At 33.4% G+C, this 19,569-nt stretch overlaps 1 protein-coding gene across 1 annotated transcript in view; it reads left to right on the top strand.

Moving 5' to 3' along the window:
- Positions 1-472: 472 nt before the first annotated feature.
- LOC134257878 (uncharacterized) overlaps positions 473-19,569 on the top strand; it is a 27,281-nt gene continuing 8,184 nt past the window's right edge. The window contains exons 1-2 of the mRNA XM_062740456.1: positions 473-518; positions 16,996-17,054. Of these exons, the coding sequence (XP_062596440.1) occupies positions 17,002-17,054 (53 nt within the window). The 5' untranslated portion in view covers positions 473-518; positions 16,996-17,001. The remainder of the gene's footprint in view (positions 519-16,995; positions 17,055-19,569) is intronic.

Raw genomic sequence — 19,569 nt, 5'->3', positions numbered from 1 at the left:
ATAAAAGTAGGCTGAGTCATATACTACAAATCAGGCAATTGTATCTCCCAAGTCAAACTTATAAGGCTCGAAAAAATTATATAAGGGTGTACACACGGTAAGGCTAGAACTTAAGTTCCACGACTAATAAGGCAAGCCTTACCGTCTGCTGGCCTTAAGGAATGTTTTTAAGTTTAGTGTGAGTAATTGGTGTGTAAATCACACAAGACTTGCACGTAGCACAGGCATCTGACGTTACTTATTTTTCTTTTAATGAAAAAAAAATATACACGTATACTTAATAAGTTTATTATTAAGTATGTGTATATTTTTTCCATTAAAAGAAAAATAAATAAGTCAGGTGCCTGTGAAGTATGTGTATATTTTTTTCATTAAAAGAAAAATAAGTAAGTCAGGTGCCTGTGGCACGTAGGCATATTTTTCATATAGCGCTAGCAAGTACTATGACGTCATCAAAATGTGTGTACCTATATCCTGTGACGTGTAGTTGCCGTTTAGAACTTTTGGAGTCTGATTTAGTAAGTTAATATTTTTTTTTCAAATTAGGATACTGTGGTTTTGATATTTACATTTCTACTCTAGTTATGATATGCATGCAGTGTAGTTTATAATATATATGTGTGGAAAGCATTCTTCTCCTTTAAGTGTTAACCAGTGACGTAGCAGCCAATTTTGAAAGGGGCAGCCAGAGATATTTAATCCTATTTCGGGGAAGGGGGTGGGGGGGGGGGGGGGATATGACTGGTTTCAAAATTTTCTATATATAATACTAAATTACCCTTACTTAACCGTACTGAAAATAAAAGTGTCGTGGAGGGGGCAACCAGCCTATAGTTAAACGTTACGTTTGAAAAAAGGTGGATAAGCTTACAGATTGAATCATTAGGTATTTAAAAAAATCATCTTTACCTTCATCAATCCACACATGTTAACATTATCAGTGTGTTAACTTTACGTCTGAATAATCATTCAGTATCTGAATTTGAGTGAAATAATACTTAGTTTGCAACTCGACTTTCCTCTTCTTCAGACGATGGCAAGGAAATAAACTCCGAGTGCCAATACAAATGTTAATCATTCAATCAAAGTTGTCATTCCATCGATTCGATATTGATTAAAAAGGCACTTCATAAACTGTGCTTGACTGGCTTATCATAATTTATATGAACAAGCTTCCTTCAACATATCATTGTCGTCTGCAAAAAATATACTTGTTACTACTTTCGCTTTTATGCACAATATACGGGGATAGTGGCCAACTATTTCAAAGGCAAGTTACTTTCCATTCCAATTTTTTTCCACAATTCTTCGATATAACTATGCTAGGGTCAAAAAGTGGGAGGGGGGAGGGGGGGGGGGAAACTATCCCTTCAACGACCATTTCCTATAGTAAAGGTAATGTTGGGGAAAAATAGCTGTGATTTTTTTCTTCATTAAAAAGTGGGGGGGGGGGGGGCACAGACATACTCTTGCCCCCCGAGATCTGAAAATGGGGGGGGCTAGTGCCCCGCTGCCCCTGTGACTACGCCTATGAAGGATGTGTATCTATCGTTTCGTTGATTTCGTGTTTGTCACGCCACTTTTATTTTTAGCTCAAACTTGTAAACAACATTCAACTGGATCATGAAAAGGTGTGAAATATGTTCTAACAACGTTTTGTAATGATTGACTCTAAATTTTGGTCTACTTACATTCCTTCCTGGGTACTTGAGATAATGGTAACCATGGAAACTTATTCAGCTTTTCTGCGCGCGCGTACAATTGGGAGGAAGAAGTATTGAGCAATATTTTCGGTATGGGGCATACACAAAATATTTTTACTTTTATTTTTCTCCTTAAAATAGAATTTTTCGGTTCTGAAACGTGTAATTTTCTGAAACCAAATACTTTTAGAAATTGAACAAAACTAACAAGGGTTATGCAAAAATTCGGCTTTTGTCAATTTTCTACTTTGTGCGTTGCATTGCCGCTTTAAGAAATTTCTTGACAAGCAAAAAAATAAAACGTACATGTAGACACGCACCAAAACTTCAAAAACCTTTTAGCTCACCTGAGCCAAAGGCTCAATTGAGCTTTTCTGATCAAAATCTGTCCGTCGTCTGTCGTTGTTGGCGTTGTCGTCGTATACTTTCACATTTTCATCTTCTTCTCAAGAACCACTGGGCCAATTTCAACCAAACTTGCTACAAAGTATCCTTGGGTAAAGGAAATTCAAGTTTGTTCAAATGAAGGGCCACGCCCTTTTCCAAGGGGGGTAATTATGAATTAGAGAAAAATTAATGGCATTTTTTAAAAGTCTTCTTCTCAAGAACCACTGGGCCAGGAAAGATGAAACTCATGTTGAATGATTATTATCCTCAGGTAATGTAGTTTTGAATTTATTCAAATCATGACCCCTAGGGGTAGGGTGGGGGTATAATGGCCGATCTCAGTTTTACATAGAAAATGTTTTACATGGAAAAATCTTTAAAAATCTTCTTCTCAAGAACCATTGAGACAGGAAAGATGAAACTTATGTGAAGTTATCCTCAGGTAGTGTAGATTCACGTTTGTTCAAATCATGACCCCCAGAACTAGGTTGGGACCAAAATGACCGACCAAAGTTTTACATAGGAATATATAGGGGAACCTTTTAAAATCTTCTTTTCAAGTACTTCAAAGCCACGATTAGTAATATTTATATAGAATCATCCTCAAGTAGTGTAGATTCTAGTTCGTTCAAATCCTGATCCCCTGGGGTGTTAACCCCCCCCCCCCCCTAGCAGATTTTTTTTAGGGGGGGGGGGTTTAAACCATTTAGATTACAGGACATTTAAACTTCACATGTATGTTTTTTGCATTTATAAAGACCTTTCATTGGATACCAGCAACTTTGAACCTTTTAACCTTGACGTTGGACATTTCTGTACTTTAACCTTTGCTATAAATTTTGAACGGCTTTCATACTTCACATATATGTAATCCCTGTATGAAGACGCTTTATTGGGTACCAAGAGCCTTGACCCTTTGACCTTGACCTTGGAATTTGACCTACTTTAAAATACAACCTTGAACATAATTTTTGAAGGGTTAAAACTCGGGCTTTCAAACTTCACATATTTCATCCTTTTGACAAGCCCTTTCATTTGATATCAATAATCTTGACACTCTGACCTTGACCTTGGAGATTGACCCATTTTTACACAAAAATTCCAAACTTTTCTTTTGGCCCTAATTTTTAAACGGTAGATACTAGTAATTTCATATTTCAAATATCTTTTTTTTTGGCAAGACCTTTAATTTGAAACCAACAATTTTGACCTTTTGACCTTGACCTTGGAGATTTCCGAACTTACGAAAAAACTTTAACCTTTGTAATCTTTGTGAGAAGACCTTTCATTGGATACCAACAATTTTGACCATTTGACTTTGACCTCTGAGTTTGACCTAACGTTTTACAAACTTTAACCTTGGCCATAACTTTTGAACAGTAGGGGCTACAGCTTTCATGTTTCACATATGTAATCCTTGTGACAAGACTTTTCCTTGGATATCAAGAACTTTGACCCTTTGACCTTGACCTTGGAGTTTGACCTACTTTTTACAAACTTTAACATTGACCATAATGTCACCATAACTTTTGGACGGTAAGGACCAGCGCTTTCATACTTCCCATATGTAATCTTTGAGACAAGGCCTTTCTTTAGAAACCAGCAACCTCGACCCTTTGACCTTGACCCCGGAGTTTGCCCTACCTTTTAAAATGTTAACCTTGGTCATATCCCTTGAACAGGTGTTGCTAGGGTTTTATATTCAACATTTGTATTTTTTGTGAAAATGCCTTACTTTAGGTACCAACATATTTGATCTGCATATGAGAAAGGTTAATCTTCGCTATGTTGCCATACGGGGGCATCAGTGTTTCACAAACACATCTTGTTTACATTGTAAATAAACCAATTTTTATTTAACTTTCGTCTTTAAGTCATTTTTATATACGAAGAGCAAGAAGAGTAAGTCATTTAATATATATGTACTGGTAGATATTATTTCGCCATGTGACTATACAGATCACGTATTTACCTATAACCCGTGAATTTTATATGAAGATATTTGCTCTCTGCATGTTTATATGATAGAGAGATACCAAAATGTTAAATTATAATGGCCAAAGTCATCTGAAAAACTTTCATGAAAGATAACTAATCTTACGGAAGCGTATTGCTGTCACTTGAAAAAAAATATTGTAAGTCGTACGTACGAGATACTAAGTAGTAAGTAGGAGATAATAAGTCGTACGTACGAGATACTAAGTCGTACGTACCACATTAAAAGTCGCACGAACGAGATATTATGTCGTACGTACGAGATACTATGTCGTACGTACGACATAATAAGTCACACGAACGAGATAATATTAAGTCGTACATGAGTCATTATCAAAAACCGCAGAAAAAAATATTGGAAAAATCAACAAATTCCTTGCATTTAGAATTAAATTTTTTTAATCGTTACTATAAACCACGTATCTGAAGAACACAAAAACACTAAACTCCCACCTGGAAATCATTTGATTTCAGAGTAAGAAGAAATCAAAATACTGGTTCACCTTAAATTTTGTCCTTCCTGTTACAGACACATTAATGCAAGTTTTACTATTAAGAGGTGGAAAAATAATTATAAAATTAGTTCAGCCTACTTTGTGAAAGCATGACAAATAAAGAATCAGTTATAATTTTCCAACGAAACAGGAGCAAAATAATTTTTACAATGATTTTAGAGACAGTTTTCAAATCTGAACATCATTTTGGTCAATATTTTCACCATTTTACAGTCGTAAAAGTTAGTATAAAAAACCTCAGTCACACATTTGATAAGAAATGGCATTTTATGCATGCATGTAGATCCAATCTTGTTACAATCACATATAAACCACATATTTTCATAATTATAGTGCATGTAACAGGAAAGACAGGCCCGTAACAGGAAAGACAGTTCTTTGCAATAGACATGTCTTTCCTGTAACAGAATCCTAAATTCTAGTTTAAAATGATTGGAAAGTAAATATTGAATCAGTTTCAGTCTGAAAAATAAGACCTTGAAAGGTTTTTTGGTCTCTGTGTTAAAAAGTGTAACAGGAAAGAACAGAACAAGCAACAGGAGAGAAATTTCTGTGTATCTACATCAAATTCTTCATTTTGTTAAACACATAATTTAATTAATCCTGAAAATTTACACTGGTGTTCCCAAATAATGATAAAACTTAAGGTTAAAGTTAAGATAAGGAACAAATAGAGTATAAAATAATGAATATGTATGACTGTTACAGGAAAGACTTTTCCAAAATACACAGTATTGTAATAGTACAAAACAATGTTACATGTTAATTAGATATAACTTAGAATAATTGCTGAATTACATGTAAAATGTAAAACAAAATAGGATTTACATTAAGAAAATTGCTTGCCTATGCAAATATCGGCGTTAACAACATAAAGCAAGGACACTTTGTTTTGTAGAGTCTGAAAAAATATTTAACCTCCATTTAAAAGAAAAACATGGATTTGTAGAGCCATCCCCCTTTTGTCTGTATAATTTTCTTTTACCTTTCTTTAGAAGAAAACTTTCTTTTTTCACTGTTTTTCTAAATATAGAAATATAAAATATTACCTGGTAGTTCAAAAAAGTGTATGTTTCTGGCAAGTTGTTTGATGAATTTGAGAATTTTCCACTGCTATTTGGAAAGGGTCCTAGGTAGGTCATTACAATTGGGAATTTAATTTCATTAAGGTCTTCCGCTCAGGCGGAAGACCTTCTACTGATTCTGATGGTTAAGATTATTCCCTATTATTCTTTTTTTTTTCCTAGACGCCAACTTTGAGACCTCGTAACTCGCTCATTTCTGAACGGATTTCGCTCAAAGAACTATATGCGGTATTAACCAACATTTGCCCCCCAAAATCAAACTTTGATGGAGTAATATTTAATTAAGTCCTTAAACAGGGGAGTATATGCTGACTTCAAAGCACTGAATAATTTCATAAGTAATGACGTCATATGTACGTAATGACGTCACAAATATGACGTAATTTCAGTTTTTTATGAATTTTGCAGAAAAATGTACATATTTCGTCGATATTTTAAATAAAAGTCACCGAGCGCATGTGTGTTCAGGATAAATATTTTGATATAATGTGTAGAATGATAATATCAATGAAATATGTCAATATTGTTCCTGAACACACATGCGCTCTATAAATTTTAAAGCTTAAATTGTTGAAATTTTGTCCATTTTGTCCTCTTTCTGAAAAAGGATATAAAATCGGACTAGTTTGTGACGTCATAAAAACAGAAATTGTGAATACGCTGCTCTGGAACTATAATATTTTCTGTTAACTTATATTTCTCGTACAATTTATTGAATTCAGCACATTTCAGGAAGTTTTCAAAATTTGACTTTTGGGGGGCAAACATATGCAATATACCGCATATAGTTCTTTTCAGAGTTTTTGGACGTTACAAAACTCAATTAAAATGTTTTCATACATTTCAAAAATTCCCTTCCGCTTTCGAGTTATTTCCCTTTAAGTGAAAATTTGGTACTGTTCGTTTCCAGACAAAGGCTCAGAAACGACAAAAGCTGGAGCAGAAATCTACAGAACTGCATTTAAATACTAGAAGAATTGAAGTTGTGCACATCGGTTTTTCTTTTTCGATTTCTGCGCTCCAAACGGTGCTAGATAGGGGTCAAAAATGAGAATGCCTAAAAGCGCCAAATTTTACATATATTTCCTTGTGTATCTTTTAAACTAAAAATAATTTGTTAAGACATATTTCACAAATATTGTGCATAATTTTAAGATCTATCATTTGACATCATTAAAAAGGGGCTGGCCTCTCAAATTAGGGGTCAAGGGAGCATGAAAGTTTTTGCATTATAACTCAAAACGGTAAATATTTCGATATGGTTATCGATTTGAAATGGGTTCTTTAACATCTTATTGATCTCATGAAAACGTTATTTTGTTCAAATCTTGCATTATTGAATGAGCAGCAAACTTTATGTACAGGTAACTGATTAATTTTATACGGCAAGTGAAGAATTCTTTATGCGTACGCGTATAACACGTATAACTGAAATAAACTGGATAAGAATAATATACTTAACTAAACTCAGTGGCGGATTTAAGGGGGGGCGCACCCGGCGCGCGCCCCCCCTAAAATTGTCAAAGTTAGCGTAAATCAAATATGTGTACTTGGTAGACCTCATTTTCACCCTTCAAAATCTCTAGAATCCAGGAGCTTCCGGGGGCTTCGCCCCCTCGACCCCCACCAGGGCTTTGGTAGACCTCATTTTAACCCTTCAAAATCTCTAGAATCCAGGAGCTTCCGGGGGCTTCGCCCCATGGGCCCCCACCAGGGCTTTGCCCTGGACCCACTGGGGGCTTCAAGGCGGCCCCCAGACCCCTTGCCTAATTTTGGCGCCCCCCCCCCCCTAACTCCAAATCCTGGATCCGCGCCTGGAACTGAATGTTAAACTTTGTTGAAATAAAGTTTTTAACGTATTCTCTAGCTGGATGTCATACAGATTATTCAGAGACAACTTTCTCCTTGTATTTAGTTTGAATTACAAGACGGGAGATAGGAAAAATACTTATCATCTCTCATTCGATTGATACTCAATGTTGCATTATTTATAAAAAAAAAAAAAATCAAGCTTAAAATAATTCACTGTCATTTTGTTCATGCATCGTGAATTTTCCTCGGGCCTTGACTGCTTTGTTTACAGTTGTGCAGCCTGTTTATCGATCGCGCATGCATTGACCTATATACATTCCGGAGGTCAACATTACCGCTCTTTGATTTTTACGCGAGTCCCAGAGTTATCTAAAACGATGCTAGTCATCGATTTACCCAGTTTAAAATCAAGAATTTGTTATTTGCGTAAATCGTAAGAATATTTCTAGACACAAATATAAAGGTTTTCTTGAACATGTACGAGTATTAAAAGATAAAATGTCTGATTCTATTCTTTGACGAATGAATAAAAGGCGCTGTGATTTTGCTCAGCTGGTACAGATGATTTCTCTGGACGAGTCCATCGGTTACACTGAAAGGTGACGCAGGATGACCTATCGATAACTCTGCCAATTTTGATAGTGATTGTAATTGCACATGTACATAAATTAATGTTGAATTCTACCCTTGTGAAGTCCATTATAGTTTCGTTATTTAAAGAATCGGGGATATCACTTCTGCAACTTAATTGTTTTTAATTTGAACGGATGATTCTATGTTATTGGAAAGGTACACATTTTTTAGGCGCCGTCGTCTTACTTTGAAGTAATTGCAATCGTTATATGTATACGGGCCTATATCAAGTTATTCTAATTGTTGCTTAATTTATTTCAGAAAAAATTGCGATGTTGTTTAAATTAGCAATTACAAACATGACAAATGCACACAGTAAATTGTAAGTGGAAGTGACGTTTTCAATTCTCATGAAAATCGAAAATAAAATTAAGTATACTTAGAGTTTTGCATAATTTGCTACATAACTTATCATTGTATTTTTCCGAATGATATGCTCATAAATTTCTTTTATTTTCCCATTGTGATATAAAAAGCTAGAATATCACAATGACACGATTTTATGTGCATGTACATGATATATCAACTAAACTACATGCTGTTTTACACAGAAGAGCACCCAACATGAGCTTTAAGAATACGAGAAAAAAAAAGAATAATTAGAAATTCTTCTAACAAATGCAAAATTTCTTCCTGTAATTTCATACAAATATTCCAAGCCTTTCTTTCGTGTTTATTGGACTAAAAGAGATTAAATTATTAAATTTCCTCTCATTGCGATACGTAACCCCCTGAAATGATACAATGCTTTCCTTCAGAGTCGAGAATGGCAGGTCAGGGCTGGTGTTGAAATCCATGATTACTCCATAACCTATTATAATATAAACCAAAAATCATACGCGATATTGTTTTTAATGCGCAGGTTGTCAAATAAATTTAAGAAAAAGGTCGGCAAAGATGAGTAAACTCAACTTTTTTATTCATAAACTTTTTAATTTCTAGAGTGTACAATCGAGCGTCGAAGTGTGTACATGTACTACATGTACTAGTTTTTTTTTTTTTTTTTTTTGGGGGGGGGGGTTACCAGTTTTCGCTGCATTTGATTTCCTGAATTTTGCATTGCATTTCCGACAATTAAACAAAGTTAATAGAATATAATTGGTGACAGTAACACAAGTGATTTATAAAACGAAAGTCAAGCAATAAAACGTTAAAGTTTGTATTTTGAAAAATAAATCAAGTCAAGTCACATAAAACAAAGACAGGTTGAAACGCTCACACATGGACATACATACAAACGTTTTGGTAACTCGGAATAGTCCAGAGTAAAACTATATTTTCTTGATGACGGAATGTCCAGTACATCTAATGTTCACGTCTCCGGGATAGTTCACGGCAGTTTCATCACACATACGCAATTATCATACAAGTCGAACGCTCTTTGAGGTTGAGGATTGACACTAATTCCTTAGATAAATACTGAGTATCAAATTCCTTTTTACTGTCTTAACTTAACTTGATAGGTAAATAATTTTAGCATATGTTAAAAATAAGCATTAGAAATAATTCTTTTCATAAAATTCAATTCTGTTACATTTCAAATGAATTTGTAAAATTAACTTTATGACAATTGTCATGCTGCAGATCTGTAGCTCGCTAGCTGTTCTAAAAAAATTGAGATGGATCACCAGAGAGCTACAGTGCCATCCATATTATCTCATGTTCAGGCTCAGAAGGACTATTAAAAACGGTTGTAAGGAATGTTTAACTGTAGAAAAATTTAAGGAATGTGTTAGAGACACACGGTAAATAATATTTTAGATTCAAGCAGTTGAAAAACACGGATATTGAAAATAGCTTCAGTGCAATTTTTTTCTAATATTTTCTAGTTTTTTATTCTTCGTATTTCTCAATTTCTCATGTACAAATAACGTGTATTTATTTTTATTAGGGCACATTAAACCTTATTTGTCAACCAGTCTGACAGTGTCCATCTGTCACGAGAACTTTAAACTTGATAATAACTATTGAATGAGTTGAAATAGGACTTTCATATTTCACATGTGCATTATTTGTGACATGTGATTTTCAAATATACTGTGATTTTTAACCCCGTGACCTTGATCTTGGAGCTTGACCTACTTAAAAAATAACATTACTTTAAATTGACCATAACTATTGAAAGCTTTCATTTTATAAACATGTACATGTAATACCTGTGTCAACGCCTTTGAAAATTCATTATGATTTTTGACCCTTTGACCTTGAAGTTTGACCCACTTTTCAAAAACATTAACCATAGTCATACCTTTTGAGAGAAAAGAGATCGATTAGGACTTTTATTTTACCACTGTGTATTACCTGTAACAACATTTTTTTAAATACCGATACACTGATTTTGACAACGTGACCTTGAGGCTTGACTTACTTTTCACAATTTTAATCTTGATCATAACTTTTGAATGAAAAGAGATAGGGTTTTCGTATTACACAAAAATCAAATGTATGTAACCTGTGATAAAATCATTTCAAATACTAGCATATAATGAACTTTGACCTTGAAGTTTAACCGGCTTTAAACATTGCTTAAAATTGACCATGACTTTTGATAAAGAAAGGATAACGCTTTCATACCTAGATTTACACATGTATACACGTATTAGCTGTGACAAGGCCTATCGAAAAAAGTATAGCTTAAGAATTCGTCAATACGGTAGCACATAAATGGCTTTGCTTATCACCAGCGTGTGTCATGGTGTGACGTAAGGTCATTTTAACAAGGTCAAGGTCGCAAACATTCCTTTACTATCTTTTTTAATAGTAAAACATAAATAAGATGACATCTACCCTTAAAAGATTGCTTTAACATTAGAACGTGGCATGACCTTGACCCAAGGTCATTTCTCCCTGTCTGCAGCTCCGACGGAAGACCTACTCGTTGCTTTGCAACGAGCTCGGCTCTAGTTTTATCACTGATTGGGAAATTATATCACATGGCAATTTTCAACAAAACAAAACAAAAACAAACAAACAAAAAGAAAAAAATATACATGATGTTTACTTTAGCTTATTTGAGCCAAATGCTCAGGTGAGCTTTTCTTATTGAGATTTGTGTTTTGTTTGTTGGTGTTAACTTGTTATTGTTTTCTTAAACTTCTCACATTTTTTTTTTATCTTGGTCATTTTAACTCTATTTAGCACAGAATATCTTATGAAAAGGAAATTTAAATTGCTCAAATGAAGGGTCACACCCTCTTCCAATAGATAATTAAGAAAGAATAAAATTCTTTGACAGGTAATTTAAAAAAGACCAGAAAAGATAAAATTTAAATGTAAATTAAAGTTTGTTCAAATCTTGACCCCTTAGGGTAGGGTATATGGGATTATGAACGATCAAAATATTACTGGCGTAAGTTGGGACACATATCAACAAATCTCTTTTCAGGAACAGCAAACCCTTCATCAGTCAAATCTAAATAAAGGCATTTATACTTAGTGTACATTCGAATTTGTTCAAATCATGATCACTGGTGTAGGGATTGGCATCTATTGGTTAATTTAGACTTATATCGGGGGTACAAATACATGTAATTATGAAAAATCTTTAAAAATCTTCTCATTACATGTAGCAAAGCCATGATCAGTAATACCAGGGTATTTCTTTGGATGCATCTTCATCTTCAATTAAAGAAATTGTTCAAATCATGACCTTCAGGAATTGGGCCTAAATTCCAACCTAAACAGAGCAGTAACAAATCCCTTAAGCTGAGTGAAACTTTTGTTTAGAGAGGAAAAAATATATACTGCCTATAGCTAAGTAACATAATTTATTGTGTCCTTCCTGTTACACTGAATAAATAAATAAACAATCATATATTGAATTTATATTATGGGTAAAAGGGCTAAAAATGATTTTTAAAATGAATTTTTTTCCATGAAAGACTATTCAACAATTATACTGTGCTTATAAGAAAAGAGTTCTCGAAAATTGTTTATTTTATAGCAATACCCGTCTTTCCTGTTACAGAATTATATTTAGAAGTCCTTTAATATCAAGAATTATCTTTTCATAGTTGAAAAAAGAACAGAAAATGGAATGAATACTACAAAATAATAAAATGAAAATAATATTAAATCTGACAAATTAATAAAAGTCCAAGTTTTTTCTGATTTAAGCAAAATTTTTCCGTACTGTTACAATATGTTATGTCTTTCCTGTTACAAAATCACTTTTTATGTTTCAACTAACAATTACAAACAATGAATCCTTACTCAAGGTGTATTTGTGTTACATACTTCAATATTAATAAAAATCATGCAATAAATTTCTTGGTTAATGATGAGATAGATGATCCACATTTTATGTAATGTTAGTCTTTCCTGTTACAAAAATTGTCTTTACTGTTACAAATTAACACGTTACAGGATGGACATATAACAGGGTAGACATTTGCTCCATATTTGGTAATTTATTTTCCTTTTGCTTACCATAAAAGCTGATGATGCAGTAGGTTTGAAACAAAATGTTTCAGTTATTTTGTAAAAGAAGTTAGAATTGTTTCACTCCATTGTTAAAGCTTTATTTCAATGTAACAGTACGGACGTCATTTTTTTCTACTGTGTAAATCATAGTTATATTTTGGACATTTTATTCAAACTTATCAAATTTAAATAAATTACATTAACAACCTAGTATCATGCAAATAAAACTAAGGCTAATGGTAAGTATGGAACCCAGAAAAGTTCATTCTAAATATTTCTATTTTCTGGATTTTCATTGGCGTAACAGGAGAGACAAAAACTCGTGGGACACACATTTTAGTCTTTATATTTACAAGATGAGGTAATGTAAGACAATTTTAGTGTTTTTATGGCATTTATTATGAATAGTTTATGGCATACAAGGAAAAAAATGAAAAGAAAATGAACAACATTTGGCCATAAACACTTGTTAATTCAATGGAATGGAGTGTAGGACATCACAAAATGTGCTTATTTGAGCTATTATCAATGCGTTTTTTCTTTAAATATATCACACAGTTATAGAATTAATATTCTGCCAACTACAGAATAATGTATTCTAAATAGTGATGTGAAAATTTATATAATTTTTACCTCATATACTTTTTTATCAGCTTGTGACCAAAATATTGGCGAATTTTGATAATGACTCACGTACGACATAGTAAGTCGTACGAACGAGATACTAAGTCGTACGTACGACATAATAAGTCGTACGAACGAGATACTAAGTAAGTACGACTTAGTATCACGTTCGTACGAGATACTAAGTCGTACGTACGACATAATAAGTCGTACAAACGAGCTACTATGTCGTACGTACGACATAATAAGTTGTACGTACGACATAATAAGTCGTACGAACGAGATACTAAGTCGTACGTACGACATAATAAGTCGTACGTACGACATAATAAGTCGTATGAACGAGATACTAAGTCGTACGTACGATATAATAAGTCGTACAAACGAGATACTATGTCGTACGTACGACATAGTAAGTCGTACGTACGACATAATAAGTCGTACGAACGAGATACTAAGTCGTACGTACGACATACTAAGTCGTACGTACGACATAATAAGTCGTACGAACGAGATACTAAGTCGTACGTACGACATAATAAGTCATACGAACGAGATACTAAGTCGTACGTACGACATAATAAGTTGTACGAACGAGATAATTTATGTCGTACGTACGAGATACTCAGAACGTAGCTGGAGAACTGTAGCTTCATGGTTTTGTATTTTAGATTTGGATCATATATTAAATGCAAATAATGTGCAATCTACGGCGCAAGATTTGAACTCACTTTTGGGAAGAATTTTCACACTTTCCAGTATTGGTGTTCTCTGTGTTCTTATTCTAAACACATTTTTTTAATCAATCTGTTTATTTTATCAAACTTCTAGCCCTTAATATTCGTTTCTACAGGCGATAAACTCGCTTGATTTGAATTGTCTGTTGGATTGCAGAAAATTCAAATCAAGCAAGTTTATCACCTCTGCCCGATTCGAACTTGGGATTTTACATAGTTTATTTCATATTTATCTGCAAAACTGTTAGTTTATTACAATTCATAAATTATAGACTAGGAAGGATAAAGATTTTATTCAATATAATATAAAGATTTTACCCCTGACCCTGCCTATTTTCAAAGCCTTATCAATTTCGGGCTAAAAATGGTATTATCAAGAGTAAATGGCTATTTAGGATATCGTCTGGAAAGTCTGAAAGAGTGTTTAAATGTAGAGAGAAATTTTAAATTACTTTTATAACAGTCTGATTAAAATCAGATCCTTTGATCCGCTCACATAGATCGCTACACGTGTAGCGATCTATGTAAGCGGATCGAAAAATCTGATTTTAATCAGATTGCTTTTATAACAACAAGTTGCGAGTGGTATAATATCTTTGGTACGTCAGTTAATCCGTCAGTTCTTTTTTTATATCTTATTTTTTTATAAGCATAATTATTCTTAAACAGCTGCATAAGATTTCATGAAAATTTGTAGATAATTAGGACACAATGTATAGATATGCATATTACTAAAACAGGCACGTAGCAATATTATTGTTTAAAATTTGCATTGAAAGGCCGGTTGTCCCCCCCCCCCCCCGCTTTGTGATATAGTATAGTGAAATAAGGAGAATGTACATGTAGTATTATATGGGGGAAATTGTACTGAAAGAAGTTGGAACTTTAAAAAGCCCCCCTCCCCAAAATAATGTTTTCTTGTTAGGGCAATTGTCAACTTGTCAACTTTTTCAGGTAAGATTTTTTCTCTAGCTGCCCCCTTTCCCCTTTCAAAAACGATGCTACGTCACAGCAAGAAATTTTAATTTCTTTATTTTTCTGGGTTAACACTTTGTTAGCCAACCCTGCTTAAGAGGGCGGGGGGGGGGGGGGGGGGGGGGTGGGGGGGGGGGGGGGGGGTGTCGTGGCCATTTTAGACAATATTGCTCTCCTTTAAAAGAAGAGCTCCATATGAAAATGATCAAATTTAACAGCTGATATAAATCAATTTTTTCTTATCAAATTATAGTTTACGTCTTATTTATTTGATAAAGACACATTTCATGTATATATATTAATTTTAGGGTGGCAACGTTGCTTTAAGTCATTTAAAATCTAAATAGCATGCTTTCTGTTACGGCCCCAGGTCTTCAAGCTGATCATATACGTAAAACCTGTTAGAAAAATGTTATCTTTGTTTAATAGATAAATAATCTTCTTAGAATCAAATCTAGAAGATACTACTTCTGCGATTTCATTTTAATTGATTCGTTTGGAAACTTTTCAGAGATTAAATGTATTAGATTATTCACGCATTTTATCTTTTTTTTTAATTTTTTTTTTTTGGGGGGGGGGGGTGTATACTATAGGATCAACCGCATGTCATTCATGTTTTGTGGGTTTTTTTTTTTGGGGGGGGGGTGCGCTTGTGTGTGACTCCTTCATCATAAGGAAGAATGAATAATTCTTGTCCTCAAACAATGAATGCTTACACTGTGGAATAATTTTTAGAGAATAATATTTCTCGTCTACATTCTCATAAATGTCGTTTATCTCCAAAGAAAAAGAAATCATTTATAGAGGAAAATGAAGTGAAATACATAAGCCTGTTTTTATAGAAGTAAACGTGTGCCACCAGGTGATTCGAACCAGGCCACTGTAAAAATGTTGAATACCAATCTCAAAACATCCGAGCTTTTCCAATTAAATGGACATTAAACATAAATAATAAAATAAACAATATAATTAAAGAAATATTTTTCATTTTCGGGATTTTTGTACATTTCACCCACATCGGTACCCACTGAAAAGCTTTATTATAATCTTCCTTCGATAAAAACCTATCAAAATATCAGATTCTTTGAGGGGTGGACGGGGGCTGCTTTGGATTGGACAACAACAAGTCAACATGTAAAATTGACTTTTTTTAAAACTGTTAAATAGATTGAAGTTACATATGTATATAAAATTTAGGTTCTTCCGTTTTAGCAACCAAAAGCACAACTATTGGCAAGCCCGTCTATTCATGATATTATCAAGAAATCCGAATAACTACATATTATATCGTATAAGTAACATATTATCTTGTAAACATGACTACAAGGGGTTAATGTTATCTCGTTCGTACGACTTAGTATCTCGTACGTACGACTTATTATGTCGTACGTACGACATATTATCTCGTTCGTACGACTAAGTATCTCGTACATACGACTTATTATGTCGTTCGTACGACATATTATCTCGTACGTACGACTTATTATGTCGTACGTACGACTAATTATGTCGTACGTACGACATATTATGTCGTACGTACGACTTAGTATCTCGTTCATATGACTTAGTATCTCGTACGTACGACATAGTATCTCGTTCGTACGACTTAGTATCTCGTACGTACGACTTATTATGTCGTTTGTACGACTTAATATCTCGTACGTACGACTTATTATGTCGTACGTACGACTTATTATCTCGTTCGTACGACTTATTATGTCGTACGTACGACTTATTATCTCGTTCGTACGACTTATTATGTCGTACGTACGACTTAATATTATGTCGTTGGTACGACTTATTATGTCGTTGGTACGACTTATTATGTCGTACGTACGACTTATTATGTCGTACGTACGACATAGTATCTCGTTCGTACGACTTAGTATCTCGTACGTACGACTTACTATGTCGTACGTTCGACTTATTATGTCGTACGTACGACTTAAAATATTTTTTTTTCAACTGGCAGCAATACGCTTCCGTATAATCTAGATCTACACACGTCTCTCAATTTTATACAAGGAAGCAGAACAAGAATTACATTGCTTCAGTGGAAAAATATATTAAAGGTCAATGTGAATAAAACAATCTTATCTCTTTTCAGAGGAAGATGTCTTTTCTACTTGAAGATTTTGTTTCAGTGGAAAGTGTGACAGAATACAGGTAATGATTTAATCAAAATGAAATGTTTAAAATAATTGGTTCTAGTGGAAAGAACAAAGTACGGTATTAACAGGAATTGGCCGCAAATGATATGATTATATCATTTTAATCCTCTTTGTTTCGTTTTTTGATGTTATGCATTGAAGTAAGGAAGATACACACTAAATATTCTACAAGCACAACAATGACGTAATTTTTAACTATGACGTTACTAATACGCGCTAAACATAGAATGGTCGTGTAAAATCGTTAAATCATACTGATAAATGAGTAATCTTTGCTGAAATTAGACCCTTTCACATGCAGTAAACTTTTGCTTGGTGTTAAAAGCGGACCCTAGGGCAAAATATTTGTAGAATTAGGGGGTGTTGATGCGAAGATTTCAATACACAGCATTATAAATTCTAATTTTCTTTTTTTTCAGTTTTGCTATCGGGAAAAAAGACACATTTCAAATAGCTAAATAAAATATTATCAATATGCAAGGAATTATATTTGATTATTCACAGATTATATTTCCATTTCTATTTTGCTACTGAGTATCCCTGTAAAAACTCTTTGAAAGTTAGTTTAGTTGATTTTTTTTATCATTCTATCGGAATGTAAATTTCGCCAAGAAATGGGCCAGGAGCTAAAGAGGCCTATAAACAGGTCTGGACGATTTCTAAATAAGGAAGTCAAGAACGATAACCGTGAATTGCTATTAATACACAGAATAAACAAGGCGCTGGTCCTTCTGACCAATCAGATAACAGCATTTAGACAAACCCATGAGAGAATAAATAAAACACGTGGTTTTTAAGTGTTTTGCTAAAAAGATTTTTTTAGAACAAACTTTTTGCGCATTTGGGAATAATATAATATTTATGACAATTCTACCGTGAATAAACACGACTTGACAGTTTGGAATACGTTTTAAGTGGGATAAAAAAAATGTCTCTAGGAGTTAGCAATCCCAAAAGTTTACTTACGTTAAAAAATTGATATAAATACGGTAAATTTTCAGTTTTTAGAGCCTGACATAAAAATCTTATCAAAAAGATAACAGTCTTTATTATTTTTGAGTGTTTATTACAGAATACTAGTAGTCCATGCAGTTTCTGACATGCAAGGTAAGATATTGGGATAAAACGCATTCATGTATAATTAGAGGATTCTCTTTTCTCCACGTTATACGCCTTTCCTTATGCCCATTTAAAGTCTGCGTAGCTAAGAATTCGGCGCTCATGAAACCCGTGATAATGCAAAACTATATGTGTATACTCCATACGATAAACACTTGTGTGAGTTGATCTATACACATGGAATTTAAGGGGGATGTACGGCCACCTTTAGTGCAGTGAGAACGAAATGTAAACATTTCTTCTAATGGCTAAAATACATTATATTTTGATCCAATTTTAAGTCTTTATGATAAAGATACAATAAATATGCATAACTGAATGCATGTTGTGCATATATAATCTATACTTTTGCAGAAAAATGCTTTTGATATGCTCCTTAGAACTGCGCAGCTACAGAATTCAGCAAATCCTTAAAAAATCCAAAAAAATACGCAAACTGTGCATTAATGTTCTCTCTACAACCATTTGTTGAGAAAATGTCTAAATTTTGCACTTTTAAATGATAATTTCAAGTTCAAAACAATGTATCGTTGTTTTCAAAAAGAGTGAAAAGAACCATGAAAGTAGTTCATGGATAGCAGCACGTGGTCTATTTTTAGTACAGAATTTTGTTTTCCAGACCTCTTCTTAATATGGAGGGACATAACAATCTTTAAATGTAGAAGAGAATTACAGTTTCAAATAATATGAACACTTTTAAAAGAGGAAATGTGTTATAGTGTTTCTTGAAGTTATTTATTATTTAGTATTATTATTGTACAGTTGTTAAATAGTGTACGTATTGATATAAAAAAAAATCTTAAACTCTTTGATTCCAGGTGAGGAAAAATGAGCACCATCAAAGTTAAAAATTAAGAGTTTGTAAGTTTGTCACAGATAACTTATAATATCTATCAAAAGTTTTATTATCACCATTGAAACACAAAGAAATTAAACACATAAAATCGATATGAATGACCTTGTTTTAGTATCTACTAGTACGAGGGGTGATCAAAAAGTTCGCGAACTATCTCGATACATGTGTATCTATAAAAAAAATCAGATTAGAAACAAATTTGGTGCACACATAGCCAAACACAAGTTCTGTAAATAGCATATGCTGAATAAAGTTTTGCTCACAATGTGAATATGACGTCATTATGCAACTACTTGTGACGAAAAATGGTTGTCTCAGTGGAACTCGGAACAGAGTGGAACAAACGACTAAAATATTTATGGTATATCTTAAAAATGCCTTTGAAGTAGCGTATGAGAATTTGTTCACAATATATTAAGACAAATGACTTCCTAAAAATTCAATCAATGATTGGATAGATCGTTTTAGTGAAGGAAGGCAGATGGTTAATATGTTAATTTATATATATATAGAGAGAGGGTAGATATTTTAATAA

This window comes from Saccostrea cucullata, unplaced genomic scaffold (genome assembly GCF_032062105.1).
Source record: "Saccostrea cucullata isolate Sc308-1 unplaced genomic scaffold, CSIRO_AGI_Scuc_v1 ctg2912, whole genome shotgun sequence".
Classification (NCBI taxonomy): domain Eukaryota; kingdom Metazoa; phylum Mollusca; class Bivalvia; order Ostreida; family Ostreidae; genus Saccostrea; species Saccostrea cuccullata.
This window is presented reverse-complemented; position numbering and strand designations above follow the sequence as displayed.